General features: G+C 36.3%; 2 protein-coding genes across 2 annotated transcripts; both read right to left on the bottom strand.

Annotated features, from left to right (window-relative positions):
• Positions 1–1,721: 1,721 nt before the first annotated feature.
• On the bottom strand, positions 1,722–6,236 carry LOC115972892 (disease resistance protein At4g27190-like). Its single transcript, XM_031093116.1, has 3 exons — positions 6,011–6,236; positions 5,608–5,883; positions 1,722–5,510 (listed from the first exon to the last, which is right to left on the bottom strand). The coding sequence occupies exons 1-3, from the start codon at positions 6,227–6,229 to the stop codon at positions 1,983–1,985; spliced, it is 4,023 nt and encodes a 1,340-aa protein (XP_030948976.1). The 5' UTR covers positions 6,230–6,236; the 3' UTR covers positions 1,722–1,982.
• On the bottom strand, positions 6,236–19,721 carry LOC115972902 (TMV resistance protein N-like; the record flags this gene model as incomplete). The annotated part of the gene is made up of 3 exons (XM_031093130.1): positions 19,668–19,721; positions 14,694–14,782; positions 6,236–7,106 (listed from the first exon to the last, which is right to left on the bottom strand). Coding segments are annotated over exons 1-3 (1,014 nt in total), but the record flags the coding sequence as incomplete, so codon positions are not given.
• Between the last annotated feature and the right edge of the window lie 33 nt (positions 19,722–19,754).

Below are 19,754 nucleotides of genomic sequence, written 5' to 3'. Positions count from 1 at the left end.
TTATGTGAAGTCATCACTATAAAAAAGCACATGCTAAAATGTGTTATGTGGAACCAATGAAATGAAAGAAAAAGAATTTTTCTAAACCATTATATTGAACAAAAAAAATTACTTATTTTCATGCATTTTTAAGTTATACATTTTTTAAAGTTAAGTCATAAACCTTTAACCAAAATAAGTACTTTTAATTTTTATTTAACTATCCCGTGCATTGCACGGGTTTACGACTAATTTTATAGTAAATAAAATGAGGAGAAGAAGAGTCGAAATAAAAGGAAGATAAAGAGATGAAGGAACTATGGCATTAAGGTTTAGAGTAGTGGAGAGATAAAAAAATAAAAATAAAAAAAGTAAAAATAAGGGGGAAAATATTGGAGCACGTATAATTTTAGAGAAGTCTTACGTTCACAATATTTTCATAATAAATTATAGGTGATTAATTATTATTGGTTATAATTTGAATCTATCACTAAAATTAATTTTTTGCCCCACCAATAACAACCTGCCACTTAAGATTTGTTGTGAAAATATTGTAGACATTGCACTTCTCATAATTATAAGGTGAGAAATTAATAAAGAGAAAAATAGTTTAAAATGAGAGAGAACATGTTAGAAATAAGAGGACGACATAACCGCTAATGTGACTCAACAGAAACGTAACAACAATAACCTCTCAATTTTTTAAAAGAAAAAAATACTAGTATATGTTTATGTACTAACTTTAGTAATTTGGTTCAATAAAATTACATTTAGTTCCATTTTACAATATCGTTGATCCTTTTAAAGGCCATAAAAAATTATAGATCTAAAATTTAGACCAAAATTAACAAGCCCAAAAAAATTAACCCAACAACAAAAAAGACAAATAGCAAAGCTAAAAAAATCAAGCTCAATCACACACATCGAGTTCCATTTTATAAATGATTGCATTGTAATGTATTGAAAAAAAAAAATTATGTCTTTGCTTATATTAAACTTTGCTTATATTGTTTACAATTTTGCTTCAACATCCACAAAAGTCAAGCAAAAGGACAAGACAAATCCAAAAAATAGGCAAAATTTGTTGAATAGTATTTTTTAAGGAAAATTTTTGGAAATACTATGTAACTGAAGTTATTTAGTTATATAGACTCTTTTTGGAACTCGAGTTTGTCAAACTTGAGTTCTAACCCAAAATCGTGTTTAACAAACTCAAGTTCTCATTTGTCATACAACATCAGACTGCCACGCAACCTAAACTAATTGAAACTCAAGTTTATCAAACTCGATTTTGGGTTGGAACTCGAGTTCCAGAAAAAGTCTACATAACTAAATAACTTCACGCTCTTACTATCCACCTAAAATTTTCCTTAAAAGGTACTATTCAGCAAATTTTTCCCAAAAAGTATCATCAGAGTTCCAGATAAGGACATTCATTAATCCACTTTTAGCTCCCTCTTACAGCCTTTGCTGCACCAAAATCATGCTGCCAGAGTTTACAAGCATTCAATACAAACACAAAAGATATAGCAGCATAGCCTGGAGTAATTAAGAACGGACTTCAAGAATTGTAGCAACATAAGAAAAAGAAAAAAAACCAGTTATAGAATGCCAGATTTTGGACCAAATCTGAACATAAATATCAGGTTTAGAAATATAGAGATTGGCCTTAGCCTATAGAACGCAAAAAAAATGTCAAAACAAAAGAAAATAACTCTACTAGCGCAAACCAAATATGCAAAGGTTTAATATTAGATTCACCCAAGCTGGAGGAAGTCTCAAAAACATGTTAAACATAAAGGACAGACCTGTCACCAGAACTTTCCGGGATGTCCCCAGCTCTGTTGTGTAACTAGTGTAATCAACTACAACAGAAGTCCACACACTTGTCATTCTTGTTGAATCCTTTGGCCATGGCCTCATCTTGTTCTTGATAACAAAGTGAGCAGATAAACTAATGGTGCCAAAAGGGAAAAGTCCATCTTTATTCTTGAAAATTTTTATTACAAATTGTAGTCAGAAATAGGGATGAAATGAGCATGAAGACATGAGCGTATTGAGGTATCTTGCCACTCTAATTTTTCCCACCAATGATTCTCTGCTTTAATCTCTTTTATGGAATGACTTGTATTGGAGTCAATGACAAGCTTCTTCAACATAGGGCAATTGTAGAAGCTAATGTTTTCCAATGGCGGCCATGTACCTTGCATAATTGTAACCAATTCTGGTAGATAGTGAAGTTTTAATGTTTTCAATCTAGGGAGTGTACCACTACCAGAATCAACCACCTGATCCTGAAATATGATCTCTGTAATTCCTGGACAATGTTCGACTCTCAACTCTTCTAATTTAGAGAAAAACTGGAGCATTGAGCTTGCAAAAACAAATTGCAATTTGGGGCATGTATGCACTGTCAATTTTCTTAGCCTATCAAAGCTTCCCTGTGGTATCATTCCTTCCCAAAGCCTCCCCAGGTTTGACAGATAATAAATACTTAGTTGCTCCAGAATTGGAAATATAACTAGTTCCTTGCCAGCAATTACTGATTCAATCTTGGGACAATCCCTCACCACGCATAATCTCAATCCATTGAGATTACTGATTCTGAACTCTGATAGGCTGCAGACTTTGATATGATGATCTAGAAAGAATGCAGTGGAACAAGTTAATACTTCCAGAACTGCATCTGGTATCTCCTCACCATTTACAAATCTCAAGCACTGACCCCATTGGACATATTCAATCTCCAGATTGTCCCCAACCTGATATGCGAAGCGTTTAACATCATAGCCAACTACAAATTTGAAATCAGTTAAACCTTGAATTTTCCATGGTAGGCTTTTTTCAAGAAAACGTTCAAGAAACTTTACGTCTGGGAAATAGCAACAAAAAGTAATCAAGTTTGTCAAGTTACCCATCTCATTTAAGATAGAATCCACATTCTTCTCCCACCTTTTATCTCCGGGGTACACATCAATACTCAGAGTTTCCAATTCACTGAGACTTGATATTATTCCATGTGGAACCAATTCATGAGGCAGCCTAACACATTCACTCTGGTTGACAGATCCATAAAATGATACTTTTAAGTGCCTCAGAGAAGCCAGCTCAGAAATCTCATCTGGTAATTTCTCAATTTCTGTTCCTTGGAGATCGAGCACCTCAAGTCGTCCCAAAGATCCAACCTCAGATGGAAGCTGAGCCAGACGTTCACAATTGCGTAGAATAAGTGCCTCAAGGCTCATAAGCTTAAAAAGTGACTTTGGCAGGGATTTGATCCTTGTCTTGGATAGGTTCAAAATTGTAAGAGAAGGCATTAAATCAAAAAACGAAGAAGGTATCACTCTAAGCTGATGATTTCTTTGGAGGAACAATGCCAAAAGTTTTGGGCAACTTGGTCTCTCTGGTAGATTGGATAACTCATTGTCCATCAAAAATATCATCTTGGCTTCTTCCCATTCATCCTTTAAAGGTGGCTCAGTTAGACCTGCACCAGCCCTTACTAAGAACTGATGACCATGAAGAATTGACTGTTTATTGCTTTGAAAACTTTCAAGTAATCTGTATGACGAGCTATCTCCCATGTCTGTTTGCTTTGTCATTCTGGAACAACTTCTAAGCAGAAACTGACAACCTTCTGCTTCTAATGACAAGATCACTGATGCTAAATCCCAAATCAAATCATGCATTTTGATAGAAAGACCACATTCCGAGCTCTGCAAAAGAGAGGCTCCTACAAGAATGCCAACTATATCATACCCCCTCTTATATGCATCTGTACAGTTTCCACTGATCAAACCTTCTTCGATCCAGTACTCTACCAATTCAAATATGCTGACCTCCCGATCTTCTGGAAACAAGGCACAATAAAGGAGGCAACTCTTTAAGTCAGGACCCTCCAATCTGTCATAACTGAATTTCAGCTGTTGGAAAATAGATTCAAAACCATATATCCTATGTGCACTGCACCGTGAAAATTCCCTTGCTGCATGCATCCAGCATAAAGCATCATTCTCCTTGGCCAGTGCCCTTCCAGTAACAATTATCAACAATGGCAAACCACCACACCTTTGAACTATATCTTGGGCATATGGCCGGATATTTGGACTGTCAATGATGCTACCTACTAGTTCCTGAAACAATTCCCAAGCTTCTTCTGGTAGGAGTCTCTCCACTTGAACCTCTTTATCAGCAAGCATGATGTGACACACATCAGGGGATCTTGTTGCAAGTATTATCCTGCTGCCATTTTCTAGAGTAGGATTAGGAATACCAACTGCATCTAGGTTAATCTGCTCCCAAACGTCATCCAGAAGCAACAAAAATCGTCGGCTCTTTAAAGCTTTAAACAAATTTTCTCCAATTTCCAAATCAGTTTTTAAGTCTTCTGGAGGCAATTGTCGTAAAACCTCATCTTGAATCTTTCTGGTGCTCCAATATCTTGAGACAGTCACCCAAATAACCACATCAAACAAGTCTTTTGTTTTGAAGTGATTGATCAAGGCTTTCAGTACACTAGTCTTGCCAATCCCGCCACTTCCATGAACACCAATTCTTTGGGCTGTAGCATCATTAATGTATCTCAAGATCCTCAACAAAGTGCGCTCAATAGAACTCTTGGGACATGTGCTTACTTCAAGAAACTGCTGACCATCAGTTGGATGAGCAATCTCAATATCTTCTTTTTTAATAGGTTGACTTCCATCCTTTCCTGAAGGCAGCACCGTCACTGACACTGGTTCAACTGCAGCTTGTTTGCTTGTATCTGAAGTTGAGACTGCTAATGGAGTAAGGGGCTGAATTGGTTCCCCAACATGCTTTGTCAATTTAGGTTGAGAAGAGACGGTCTCAATTTCTGTTTCAAGAATGGGCATCCTCCCTTCTTTCTCCATTACTTCTGTTCCATGCACAGATAACAACTCCTGTTTTTCAGGAGAAATTGGTGAGATCACAGGTCCTTTATATGCGCCCAATATAGAGACAGCTAGTGAAGTAGGGCACTCATTTGGCTCAATTTGAGGTTCATGAGTGGGTGCAATCTCGTGATCTTCAAATTTTGCCAGTTTTGAACATCCGAAAACAGTGAATTCTCTTAGAAATTCCAATTTAAGAATGGCACCTGGAAGACACACAAGACTTTTGCATTGGCTCAGATTCAATAAAGTAAGACCAGTCAAATTTTTAATTGACGAGGGTAGCTTTTGAATTGCAGTCCCATCTAAAAAAAGCTCCCGTAACTCTAGCATATTGTCCGCAAATTCTGGAATGTTCTGGACTCTGCAGCAGCCAGAGAGAATAAGAATTTCAAGAGAATCCATTCCAATCTTGCACGGAAGACTTGTGAGACATCTACAATCTTTCAGATTCAATAAAATAAGCCTTTTAAGTACACCAATAGATGAGTGTAGCTCAATCAAATTTGTACAACCTTCAAGATCTATTATCTCCAGATTTGGAACCTCCGTGAAGTCTGGGGTCCTCAAAAGATTTTGGGAATGACGGAGTGTGATGAATTTTAACTTGTTTAAATACTGTTTAAAAAAAAAAAAGTGAAATGATTAGTTTCCATTAACCACAATTTATTTTTAATTAAATGATAATATAGAGCTGTTGATATAATGACATTACCTTTACTCCCTCCCAAAGCAGCTCAATTTTGCTGTTACACATGTTAAGTTCAACTAGCTCTTTTGGTTGGAAATTTGATGGCAATGATTTTAATGGATACCCACTCCATTTGACAAATCTTAACGCACTAGGAAAATGTGTGAGCCCACAAGGAAGTTGCACGTTACCAATTATGAGCAATCTAAGATTATGCATCTTTGAAAAGGCTTCTGGGTTCCAATGTGCCTCTTTTTTTACAGGCAAGTTCAAGACTATGCCTTGAATAGCTTCTGTTCCCTGATAATGAAGATAAATGGGATTGGTGAATTGCGCAATACAAGACTACAAGAATTACTCAAATGTATATTTTTCTTCAATAATATACTAGTGTATGCTTAATTTATAGATTTCTACATTCTCTTACCGTATTTTTTGTGAGCACATCATTGATGTCCTCATGCAACCATAGTCTACTACGTTTCCCAGGTTCTTTGACACACTCTTGGCGAACTATTTCCCAAGCCATTTGTTGTAGTGAATTATGCATCCACAATCGGTTGTTTGAAGAAATTGTTAAGAAAGATTTACCAATGAGAATCTTCAATTCAACATCTGAATAGCCAAGACACTGTAATATTTTCATTACACGATCTTTGTCCTCCCCTTTAAGAAAACATGCGATGTGTAGGAATATTTCCCTCTCCATTTTCCCTAGTCCGTCGAAACTTATTTTAAGAAAATTATAAATTTCTCCCGTACGATGTAATTTAACCTTCTCCAATGCTACTCTCCATTCTTGGGTGGTTCTTTTGAATAGAAAAGAACCCAAAACATTAATAGCTAAAGGAACGCCAGCGGCATAATTAATAAAATGATTGGACAATTCCATATACTCTATGGGAGGATGCTTCTCTTTAAAACACTTGGAGTTGAAAAGTGAAAAGGCCTCTTCATTAGTTAATTCCTTGGACTTACAGATTTGATCAACATTATGTCCAACCAGCAAATCTTGATCTGTTGTTGTAATGATAATTCTACTGCCTGGACCAACGCAACTAGGCTTCCCAGCTAATAATTCTAACTGCTCTGGTTGATCCACATCATCAAGAACCAGAAGTATCCTTTTTGTACGCAGCCCATCACTGATCAGATCAGCTCCTTTCAGAACATCAGATATTCTTGTATCACTTTCAGTTAAGATGTCAGAAAGAAGTCTTTCTTGCAAACTAATTAAACCACTTACTTCTTTAGCGACTACTCTAACATCAGCAAGAAAACTACTACCTTCAAATTGATTAGACAACCTGTTATAAACTACTCTTGCAATGGTTGTCTTACCAATACCACTCGTCCCACATATCCCTATCATGCGAACATCAGGCAACTCTATCTGAAGGTTTGAAATTATTTCCCCCACACGAGAATCTATTCCAACTAGGAGCTCATTCGAGAATACGGGAATGGAATGCAACTTGTCCAATATCGTTTGAACAATATGTTGGATAAATTCTGCCTCATGCCTGCAAGGAGAGTAAACAATAATAAAGTGGTGAGTATAAATAGCCATAACGAGAAAAAGATAAATTATGTTGATTCATAGTTGTTAGTTATACTCCTTAGAATCGATATGCAATCAAAATATATTATACAAATCAAATCAAGCCAAAAGTTGGGAAACAGGAAAAGGGGAAAAAAATGATGCGAGGGGTTGTGAAAGATGTTGTAAGGCATAGGTTTTAGCACGGCAGTATCCTATATGTGCTCTAGATTATTTGAAGAATCCCAATAGTGTAATGCCATTGATTTGCAGAAATACGCAACAGGATAAAGGAAACCAATTGAGAAACTTCATCTTTGCCCAGGTGATGTAGAACAAATTAGGGATTTATCTACTTTTAGTTGTGGTGGGTTAAGGGTTAGGAAAGAAGAAGAAGTAGAGAAAAGTTAGGGCTGTTTAGGGGCTGTGTGAACAACAACCGTGAGCAGTAACACTAGAAAGAAAGAAGAGAAAACAAAGAGAAGAGAGAAAAAGAAAGAACAAAGGCCAATGAGCCTATTGCTCAAAACACTCAATTTTATTAATCAACCCATTCTATTTTCTTTGAATACACTGACCACAATATATATAAAGACTCTTCCTTGTACTAGTAGTAATAGGATTCCTACTAGTATTAGGACTACTAATAAATACTAACTTGGACCCGAAGTAAAATAAAACTGAACATAACTAATAAAATAAAAACCCAAATTAAAAATTGTTTTAACCCTAAAAGACTCATACATAGACCATTAAAAGGGCATGAATTTCACTTCAATAGGACTTCACGAGGACCTAATAAAATAATTCTTGAATAGGCAAATTTGCAAAGTAATAGCATATTAATCTTGTATGACTCCATCACCAGACTAATGAGCTTCAAGAATTACTATTAGGGCAGTTTCTTTCTCCCGATCTCCAAGACCGCAAAAATAATGAAATTACAATTTTGGTGGTAATCCTTCCAAATTACAAAAATACCTGCGCTATACTGGCTAGGAAACTTGCTTCAAACTAGCTCCATTAGTAATGAGGATTCAGAACACCACACTTTTTTTTCTAATTCAATATGTTAGGACCCTTGGTGTGTTGCCAAATTTGGATGTATTTGAATTTCGATTTCAATTTTACATTGTATTCATGTATCGTTGTGGGTTTAAATTTGTATTGAGTTAGTGAGGTCAAGTGCAGAAAATAGTTGGCATTTGCAGAATTTCAGTCATATGAAATTCAATGTATTTCAGTTGGATAACAACTTCATCCCTCTCGACTCTCTCTCTTGGTCATACGAAACTGACAAAACTAGAGAGAATTCTGTCACGAATTTCTTGCTGTTCCAGCCTTCATCCTCACTCTATATTTCTCATTTCCCAGGAAATTCAGCATCCAATTCACACACTAAAGAGCTACACCCCATGTGTATTGGTGTATATAGGAATATACGTATGCGTGTATATACCCATGCTTTTCAAAAAATACATGTATTTTGTCAAACCAACACCTTTTTCAAAAAAATACGTATATAAGTACACACATGCAGGTATATATAGATATACGTGTGTATATCTGGGTGTATATACCATTTTTGGAAAAGAATCTTTCATAAAAAGTATGACACATGGATTTTGTCAGCAGGATCCTATTATGTGACCCTAGATCTAAAACCCCTCTCTTCTGTCTACCTACTCCCACTCCAATTGTCCAATTTCATGAGATGAGACTAAAAGCATCACACCCAAAGTAACCTTCAAGTTCTTCAGTGTTTGTCGGTGCTGGGAATCATTAGAGAACAATCCCAAATATCCAAGAGAGAAATTAGAACAGGGCATGGATTGTAGTTAAGGATGGTGCGGTCATTGTGATGTATGTGCAGTAGGAGTCTACTGAGGATTGGTGTTTTGTTACTTTGTGTGTTAAATCAATAACATTACTTATTCATCCAAAAGAGAGAGAAAAGGGGAAAAAATAAAAAAAATGGATGTGTAGGGAAAGATCTAGTAAAGAATTACAATCACAAAGAAAGAAAATGGATATTAATTCACAGAAGACATCATGGAAATGGTGTCCAGCACAAAACACTTAAAAATTTTCTCAAAACAATGAATTTTACTCAATAATAGACAACTCCGCTCCACTAAACATACTAATCCCTCTGTCCCATATTGTTAGTCCAATTTAGAAAATCAACCTCTTATAGGAACATTATTTAATGCATTGTCTCTTACATAAATAGGTACAAATTTCCAAATCTAAACAATTTGAGACAAAGGGAGTGTTATAATAATACTTTGTAAATTACATTAGGCTGAAATACACGGTTGCTTCTTAAAAGTTTACCTGCTGAGTGTTTTTGGTCCTTAAAGTTTCAAATGAGTACTATTGGTGCTTGAAGTTTAAAAAATAAGCGATATTAGATCCTTTGTTAACTTCTGTTACTTTTCTTGTCTATGTGCCTAACAGAACAGTGACATAGCATTTTCTTAATGATGTGGCAGCATTTTTTTTTTTACTAAAAATTTGCTCAAATCATAAATAGACCCAAACCCATTTTATTTGTTCTACCTAATCCAAATTTGTGTTTAATCATGTTGATTCATTCCCAAAATGTGCTGGCCTTCCATTAGCTGCAAAGACAACTGGGCAGAGAATGAAATCCTTACAGCAAGAGCAGACCCAGAAATCCTTAGGATTAAGTGCACAGAATAAAATCCAACAAGAAGATTGATGAACAAATTTTGACAAAAGCAAAGGTTTCAAAAATGGAAAATAAACTATAAAATAGATTTTTAAAAAATAAAATAAAATAAAGCAATGAAGAGTGGTTGTTGAGGACAACAGATCTTTTACTAGAAGAACTTTTCAAGAATAAAAATTTTAAGGTAGATAATGAGCTTATCCGTAGAAAACTGTTGCCAGAAAAAACAAAGCTTAAGCATCAGATCTAAATGCTCAAAACATTGTTACAAGCAAAACCAAAAATAGAGTCACAAATCACAAATGGTACAATAAACCATGTAATTTTTAAATTGATGAGCAAATAACAGAGACATTCAAAATCATGTGTTTGGTTTCCAAGAAAATGCAGGGAAATTACCAAGTAAAAGTGGGTTTGATTGGGTGGGTAATAAGAATGAGTTGCTCCGGTCTGTTTATGTTTAATAATAATAAAAAAATTACAACATCAATTAAACACATAAGCCAAAAAAAAAAAAAAAAAAAAAAAAAAAAAAAAAAAAAAAGGGAAGCTAACAAACAAAGGGACCAATAACGCCTATTTTTTTAAATCTCAGAGATCAATAGCGTTCCCTTGAAACTTTTGGAACTGAAAGCACTCTGTAAATAAAATTTAGCAACCATCAATGTATTTTGGCCACTATATTAAGTTTTAATTCTTAAAGTGGAAATTTCTCAAAAAAAATATATATATATATATATATATATCTTAAAGTGGCACATTATCAAGGCTGGGGCGCCTTTTCTTTTTTTTTTCTTTTTTTTTTTTTTGATAAATAACATAAGAACTTTTTATTAAAGAATAGCCAACCCAAGTACACTAGATGTACTACAGTGGCAGAAATTAGTAACCCAAATTACAATGATAAAAAAGAACAGGGAAGGACAAAGAAGTGCATGAAGCTAAAACTAAGCTCCATTCAAGGAGAGTATGGAAGAAAAAGGACTTTATATCAAGGATCGACTGTTCTAAGTCCTCAAAGTATCTAGCATTCCATTCCCACCATAAACACCAAAACAGACAATGTGGTACAAACCTCTAGAAATCTAATTTCTATGTCTTCCAAACTTGCCCTGCCATGAAGCCAATAGCTTAATAACTTTATATGGCATAACCCAATGGATACCGAACAAATAGAATACTATAGGCCACAACTCATATGCTATTGGGCAGTGAAGAAGAAGATAGTCCACTAATTCCCCACACCTTTTACACATATAGCACCAATCAAGCATTGCAATATGCCTATTCCAAAGATTATCTGTAGTTAGAATCTTATCTAGAGTGGCAGTCCAAGAAAAGAATGCTACTCTAGAAGGAATCTTCGATTGCCACACCATTTTCCAAAGAATGCTACTCTATCAATCCACACCATTTCCCAAATCTCGTGTTTCTAAGAGAATTCCTATTGCTTTCATCCTCTATGCAGGTATATTACTTTCATTGAATTGTTCACATGATTTAATTGTTAGATCTAAATCACATGCCTTAAATTCAATATGCCATGATGTGCTTTAATTGTTAGATCTAAATCACATGCCTTAAATTCAATATGCCATGATGTAGTCTTAGATCTAGGAGTATTCTTTTGGTTGGATTCATAGATCTACCATCTTATGTATCAAAAATGCTTTTGTACACATTATATATATATATATATATAAAGCATTTTTAATGAGAAAATATCAGATCTGGTTTGTGTATCATTAAAATATATATTAGATATATGGAAAAACGTTTTTGAACATATAAAATAATAGGTCTTAGATATATAATGTGAACAAAAGTATTTTTGATACATAAAATAGTAGATCTATGAATCCTATATATATAGAGAGAGAGGTAATAAAACTTTTATTCAAAAAACTGAACATGTTCACAATGGTGAAAATTCTAAACAGGAAACAAATACAACAAGTTCAATAACTTAAGCTAACAGATTGCAAGAATTCAGAAATTGAACTACAATTCGTAAAACCCCAAATACAAGCCCATTGAAACAAAGTTCCAAAAAGAAGAGATTTTAAGAGGTCCAAGGGTCTCTCCTTGTCTTCAAAGATGCATGTATTACATTCCTTCCAAACTAACCACATTAAACAGGCCATGCCCATATTCCATACGGTTGATAGGTGCTTACCAAACCAATTTCTCCAAGCAAAGAGAAGAGAGCTAACTATCTTCGGCATTACTCCAAACACCTCAAAAACTGCACTCCATAAAGCATGAGAAAACTTACAGTAGATTAGAAGATGATCCACAGATTCCCCATCACAACATAAACAACACCTATTAACCAAGGACTGACCACTCTTAACTAGATTATCAATAGTGAATCCCATCCCTAGCTGTTGTCCATAAAAAGGACACCCATCTAGGCACCTTTGCACACCAAATACACTCCCAAGGAAATACTTCAGTGAGAGGACCAGACAACAACTTATAGTAAGAGCGCACATCAAATACACTAGTGTTAGTCAACTTCCAAGTCAGATTATCATCCCCCTCACCCCTCGGCATAGAGGAATAAAGAAACTTGAAAAAAAGAAAAAACATTTTCCAGCTCCCAATCCTGAAAATATAGACAGAATTCTAAATTCCAGCTCCTACTTCCCCCTTATGAAGTAGAAACAACCAAGTTAGAAATCCAAGCTTCTTTAGATAGAGAACAAGCAAACAAATCAAGAAAATGCTAATTTAGAGGAGTATGCCTGCTCCATGGATCATGCCAAAAACTAATACGATGGCCCTCCCCTACATTATACACTATCTGTCCAAAGAACTTCACTGCTCCTTCAATAATGCTCTTCCACATCTCACACCCATGAGTACCTCTTATAATTCTAGTGCACCAACCTCCTCTAGCCTCACCATATTGTTGGGTGCCAACACCCACAAGTCTAGCCCACATGACTTGTCAAGAGCTCATTTAATGAGCATGTCACTCTTGTCTTCCAAGACTTGTGAGAAGCCTCACTTCTCTTAATGAGAAGTGAAGCAAAGCGTGTTCGACACGATGAAGGAAAAGAAAATGAAGAGAAGAAAGAAGCAAAGGCCATTCGGCCAGTTGAAGTTAGCTTTTATGTGCAAAAGTCAAGCCATATTTATGAAGGATGTATCAATTGTCTTGTGCGTGTCCTACAAGCTACAGAAGAAAAGAAGAAAAGCTGAAGAATAAATAAATGAGGCCAATCGGCCATTAGGTGTAGAGGTGTGGAGAGAAGTCCCCGACTGTAAGGACTGGTGTAGTTTTTGAAGAACTGCGTGAGTGAAAGCAAGCAAAAGAGAAGAGAAAAATATAGAGAGCAAGAGAAAATTGTGAGAGATACACAGTGAGGAAGAGAGCAGTGAGTGGAAAGAAAAAGAGAGCTTTTCTTTGCTCAAGTTGTATTTCTAAGTGTTGTAATCTCTATTTAATAGAGTGAAATCATTTGAAGTTTATCCCATGATTTTTCCATTCAAAGAGAAAGGGTTTCCACGTAAATCATTGTGTTCGTGTGGTTGTGCTTCCACTGTGCTTACTGAAATTCATTCACAATTATATAGAATTTTTCCCAACACATATTTGGTTGCTATAACCTGACACCTTAACTTGTTACTTTCTTTCCCAAAACGCCATAATCACTTACCAAGCAAGGCTTGGTTAAACAAACCAACCCTCCGAATCCCCAAACCATCGGCCTCCACCAGCTAAAAAAAAACTTTTTCCCAAGCAACTAAAGGATGTTCAAAAACATCCTCAGAGGCTCCCTAAAGGAAATTCCTTTGAATCCTTTCTAGTATAACTACTACAGATCGGGAGATCGGGGGATAGTAAACAATGATAAAAAGTAGGTGGGTATGAAAAATGTTTTTTTTTATGGTACACAAACCAAATCTGATATTTTCTTTTATGTTATACAAATCCAGATCTGATGTTTTCTTTATGAAAAATACTTTTCAATGTAATACAAAACCAAATCTAATATTTTCATCATAAAAAATGTTTTCTTTTTCATAATAATTCCATATCTACTATTTTGTTTATAAAAATGTTTTCTTTGCTTCATTCAAAACTAGATCTAGTATTTTCTATATCAAAAATGCTTTTCTTAATCATAAATTATAGATCTGATATTTTCTGCCTATAAAGAATATTTTCCTATTTATCAAATCCTAGATCTAATTTTCTATACCACAGATCTACTTTTCTATTAAATAAATCTTTAAATCTGAAAACTTGTCCTTTGAAATAGATTTGATTTTCTATCCCTCAGATCTACTTTTCAATTAAATAAATCTTTAAATCTCAAACTTGTCTTTTAAAATAGATCTATGAATGCTAACTTAAAGTTTAATCCTAGATCTAAGAAAAAACTCTACACTTGATTGCTAGCAATTAAAATTCAGAATTAACGTGTTTGTATGTCTGTATGCTTATTGCATGTCATGCTTGTGGATATTTAATGGTCATCTAAAGTCTAAAGACCGGTTTTACCAAGCAAAGTGGGTGTATAACACCTTCCCACTTTGTAACCTAGTTCCCAAACCTAAATCTTGGGTTTCAGATAAGTTTCTTATCATGTAGTTCTTTTATATTGGCTAAAATGTAACTAGGACCAAAGACTTGTAATTTTCTATCAATTGTAAAAATTACTATCAATGCAATGCAGAATTATTCATGTGTTTTAGTTTTTCTTTTTTTCTATAAATAAAAATAAGTGGCAACTCCACAATTATTTCCCAAGAGAGATTCCACGAGTCTCTTTTAAGAGTTCCAGGTACAATCTCCCACACCTTGTTACCATCAATTTGTTTGTGTGAACTAGAAATCCCATGCAAAAGAAATTTTATCCCCACCATTTTGGAATCTCGAGTAGTTTAGAGAAATCCCTTTCAATAATTCCCAACATTCTCAACCCTTCGGCTCCTAGAATCACATCATACCCCTACAACGGCAAAAGGTAAAAATCAATATTAAGAATTGTTATGAGTACTAGGAGCAAAACAATAATGTCATGTACTTCTTTATATATTAATAATATTTTGTGTTAGGGTTAATTAATTAAACCCTAAACACCTTCACCTTAAACAAGATGGTATCAAAGCCACCAACACACCACTACCATTAATCCTCCGACCACCACACACCAATACTGTTTTCGCCAACAACCATAACAGCACCTCGCTAGCTCCGACGACCCTAACAAAGACCTCCGACGATCTCAATTTAGTGGCTGAAGGAGTTGTCCAACGCCGATGACCCTCTCTCGGGTCTCGCAACACCAAATCGACGTCGCCTAATCGCGAGAGAGGCAAGGTTTTACTCGCCCTCCTCCAGCGACCCATCCTAGCCCACTCGCCGATCCTCGCGCCACCGCTCTTGCACCCTAGAGCCGCCACCGAAATTTTCAACTGAGGGTTTCAACCATGGTTTGATTTTTTTCTTTTCTTCAATATGTTCCCTGATTATCTATTCAGGCAGCCTTGGTTGATTTGTTGGACTAGACTTTGTTGATTGATGTTTAGTGGTAGATTGGGCTTCTTCTTTTTTTGGTGTTGGTATGGATTTGTTGCTGCCTTGTTTTTGGAATAGTTTGGTGTTGAGACTTTGATAGATGAGTTGCTGTTGGAGTTGCTGATTGGTAGATTGGGCTTCTTCTTTTTTTGGTGTTGGTATGGGTTTGTTGCTGCCTTGTTTTTGGAATAGTTTGGTGTTGAGACTTAGATAGATGAGTTGCTATTGGAGTTGCTGATTGGTTGAAGTACATTGGTTGCCAGTTGGAGTTTGTTTTACTTCAATTCAGCATATTTATTTAGTGTTAGTTTGTTCTTTAGACTGCTATTATGGAGTTCAACCCTCTAATTATTTATTATCTCCTGATATGTTATCAATTACTTACATTCATCTTTAAAAACTCAAATTTGTGTGAAAACACAAGAGCTGTTTAGACCCTCAAATTAAAGGATTACGACTCAGTTGATTTTACTTAAACTCAGTGCGGAATAAAGTAAATGCGAGCAAATAAACAATAAAACTACTCTAAGCCATATTCATTAAAACACAGCAGTAAAATGAAAGCTAAAAAAAGAGGGAAGAAGAATGCAAACACAAGATAACATGCCGATTTATTATCGAAGATGAAACCGAAAAACTCAACTAAAAACCTCTCCGCCGCCCTCCAAGCGGTAAATCGATCCACTAGACAATAAGTTGGGATACACAAATAGCAAGAGACCCTCCAAGCCTAATCTACCCAGTGCACCTAAACCCTCCAAGCTCCTACTCCAACAAGGCTTCTTGGAACCATGTCTTGTCTAGCTTTCCAGAGCCTGCAATACGCCCGATTGCATTCGCCAAAACTCGGCTTCTTTCAATGCTTCCCAACAGCACCAAAATCTCACTTGACACTTCTCAAGAATTTGGAAATTGAGAGGTAGGAGTTGAGAAAAACCACAATGGATTGTGTAGAGAATTGTAGGTATAACAATCTCTATCTCTCAAAGGTTGTGGCTAGGGTTTTCTCTCTGAAAAGCACTCCACAACATCTGTGGGTAATGTGGGTATATATAATGTAGGTAGGGACAAGGTGTATTAGATATGACAAATTAGCAAAACAGAATATTTCGCGGGCATCTCACAGGAAGGCCTTTACCCGCAAGACACTCACGAAAACCAGCTGTCACCATCTGTCATGACTCTTCGTATTCCAGTCAAGTGCTGAACACATGCTTCACTTCATAGGAACGCTTCTCGCGAGCTACCCGCAAAAACTTCTTGCTCTTCACTTTGCCTTGAGTGCTCACACTCTCTCTCACAGACAACCCTTACAAAGAAATCCCACAAAAAATACAAGGTACATAAGATTGAACATAATTACAATCAAATTTGGCACAAAATTAAAGCCAACACAAAATAGTTGTAAATCACAACTTTACAATCTTAATGGAAGTAATTATGCTCAGTGGGTACAAGCAGTTGAAGTCTTTCTTCTTGGTAGAAAAAACTTTGATTACGTGATTAGTGAACCCTCTGTACCTACAGACCCTAAATTTGCTAATTGGAGGGTTGAAGATGCACAAATTAGGAGTTGTTTGTGGAATAGCATGCAGTCTAAGATCAGTTGTAGTTTGGTTTTCTTACTAACTGCTAAACTTCCCAGCAACACCAAAAACCTCATTTGACACTTCTCAAGAATTTGGAAATGGAGAGGTAAAAGTTGAGGAAAACCACAATGGATTGTGTAGAGAATTGTAGGTATAACAATCTCTCTCTCTCAAAGGTTGTGGCTAGGGTTTTCTCTCTAAAAAGCACTCCACAACATCTGTGGGTAATGTGAGTATATATAATGTGGGTAAGGACAGAGTATATCAAATATGACAAATTAGCAAAACAGAATGTTTCGCGGGTATCTCGCAGGAAGGCCTTTACCCGCGAGACACTCACAAAAACCAGCTGTCACCATCTGTCATGACTCTTCGCATTCCAGTCAAGTGCTGAACACATGCTTCACTTCGCGGGAACGCTTCTCGCGAGCTACCCGCAAAAACTTCTTGCTCTTCACTTTGCCTTGAGTGCTCACTCTCTTTCACACACAACCCTTACAAAGAAATCCCACAAAAAATACAGGGTACATAAGATTGAACATAATTATAATCAAATTTGGCATGGAATTAAAACCAATACAAAATAGCTGTAAATCACAACTTTACAATCTTAATGGAAGTAATTATGCTCAGTGGGTACAAGCAGTTGAAGTCTTTCTTCTTGGTAGAAAAAAGTTTGATTGCATGATTAGTGAACCCTCTATACCTACAAACCCTAAATTTGCTAATTGAAGGGCTGAAGATGCACAAATTAGGAGTTGTTTGTGGAATAGCATGGAGTCTAAGATCAGTTGTAGTTTGGTTTTCTTACCAACTGCTAAACTTCCCAGTAGCACCAAAACCTCACTTGACACTTCTTAAGAATTTGGAAATGGAGAGGTAGAAGTTGAGGAAAACCACAATGGATTGTGTAGAGAATTGTAGGTATAACAATCTCTCTCTCTCAAAGGTTGTGGCTAGAGTTTTCTCTCTAAAAAGCACTCCACAACATCTGTGAGTAATGTGAGTATATATAGTGTGGGTAAGGACAGAGTATATCAAATATGACAAATTAGCAAAACAGAAATGTTTCGCGGGTATCTCGCAGAAAGGCCTTTACCCGCGAGACACTCACGAAAACCAGCTGTCACCATCTGTCATGACTTTTCGTATTCCAGTCAAGTGCTGAACACATGCTTCACTTCACGGGAACGCTTCTCGCAAGCTACCCGCAAAAACTTCTTGCTCTTCACTTTGCCTTGAGTGCTCACACCCTCTCTCACACACAACCCTTACAAAGAAATCCCACAAAAAATACAGGGTACATAAGATTGAACATAATTACAATCAAATTTGGCACGAAATTAAAGCCAATAGAAAATAGTTGTAATTCACAACTTTACAATTTTAATGGAAGAAATTATGCTCAGTGGGTACAAGCAGTTGAAGTCTTTCTTCTTGATAGAAAAAAGTTTGATTACGTAATTAGTGAACCCTCTGTACCTACAGTCCCTAAATTTGCTAATTGGAGGGCTGAAGATGCACAAATTAGAAGTTGTTTGTGGAATAGCATGGAGTCTAAGATCAGTTGTAGTTTGGTTTTCTTACCAACTGCTAAACTTGTTTGGAAACAAGCCAAGGAACTTTGCTCTGGTGTTAACAATTTGAAGTGAATTTATGATCTTCATCAAAATTATTTCTCCTTGAGTTTGAGTGATTTATCTTTGGAGGACTATTATAACAAGTTTAAGGGTGTATGTGAAGAACTCAATATTTATCAACCCATCTCCTCTAATGTTAAAACTATGAAGAAACAACGAGATTCTATCCATGTTGCTCATTTCCTCTCTAGATTGCCTAAAAGTTTGAATCCAGTAAAATCACAAATTTTAGCTAGTCCAGACCTCCCTTCATTGAGTGAAGTTATTGGTAAACTTCGATAGGTCACATTATCTTACTCGAGTACTGCCCCTTTCTCTTCCTCTAGTACTGATGCATTACCTTCTGGTGATAAATCTGCCTTTACCACTATATGGGGAGTAATAAAAGTGGTCGTGGAGGTGGAGGTGGATGTGGAGGTCGAGGTCGTGGGGGCCGAGGTCATGGAGGTTGTGACCAAGGGGGCCATGGTAGTGAACAAGGGAGTCGTGGTAAAGGACATGGTCTTCGTAAGTGCACTTATTGTCATGGTGAGAATCATACAGTAGTTTTTTGTTGGGAGTTGTATGGTAAACCCTCAACTTACCAAGCTAGTTTTCAAGTTGAAGAACCGCCTTCACAGTCACTTCTACCAACATCCAGAGTAGTCTCTATTCCCGAGGAAGAGTACAATCGCCTCTTGTCTCTGCATTCCAACTTTGTTGGGTTTGATTCTACTGCTACTTTGGCTTAACAAGGTACTTCCGCTACTTGTATTGCCACTCAGGACCCTTGGGTCATTGACTCAGGTGCTACTAATCATATGACAAGTGGTTTACTCTTTGACCTTGAGCAATCTAGTTGTCTTCCCAATGTTACATTGGCAAATGGCTCAACCACTCCAGTTTCTGGTTTGGGCACGGCCAATCTTAATCTTAGTTAACTTACTAAAATTTTGAATTGTGCTGCCATTTTTTTTATCCACTTATTGTATCTTTCAAGATCTCAAGACGGGGAAGATTATTGGTGGAGGGCATGAAGCCGGTGGACTTAATTACCTGGATCAATGCGGTTCTTCCCATTTAGTGGCTTCTCATTTGTCTATCTCACCTCTTCAACATCATTGTCGCCTTGGTCATCCATCTCTCCAGAATTTGAAGTCATTAGTTCCGTCGTGTTGTCAAATTTAGTCTTTAC

Source organism: Quercus lobata, unplaced genomic scaffold (genome assembly GCF_001633185.2).
Source record: "Quercus lobata isolate SW786 unplaced genomic scaffold, ValleyOak3.0 Primary Assembly Scq3eQI_1902, whole genome shotgun sequence".
NCBI lineage: Eukaryota > Viridiplantae > Streptophyta > Magnoliopsida > Fagales > Fagaceae > Quercus > Quercus lobata.
Note: the sequence above shows the minus strand (reverse complement) of the source record. Positions and strands in the feature narration are given on the sequence as shown.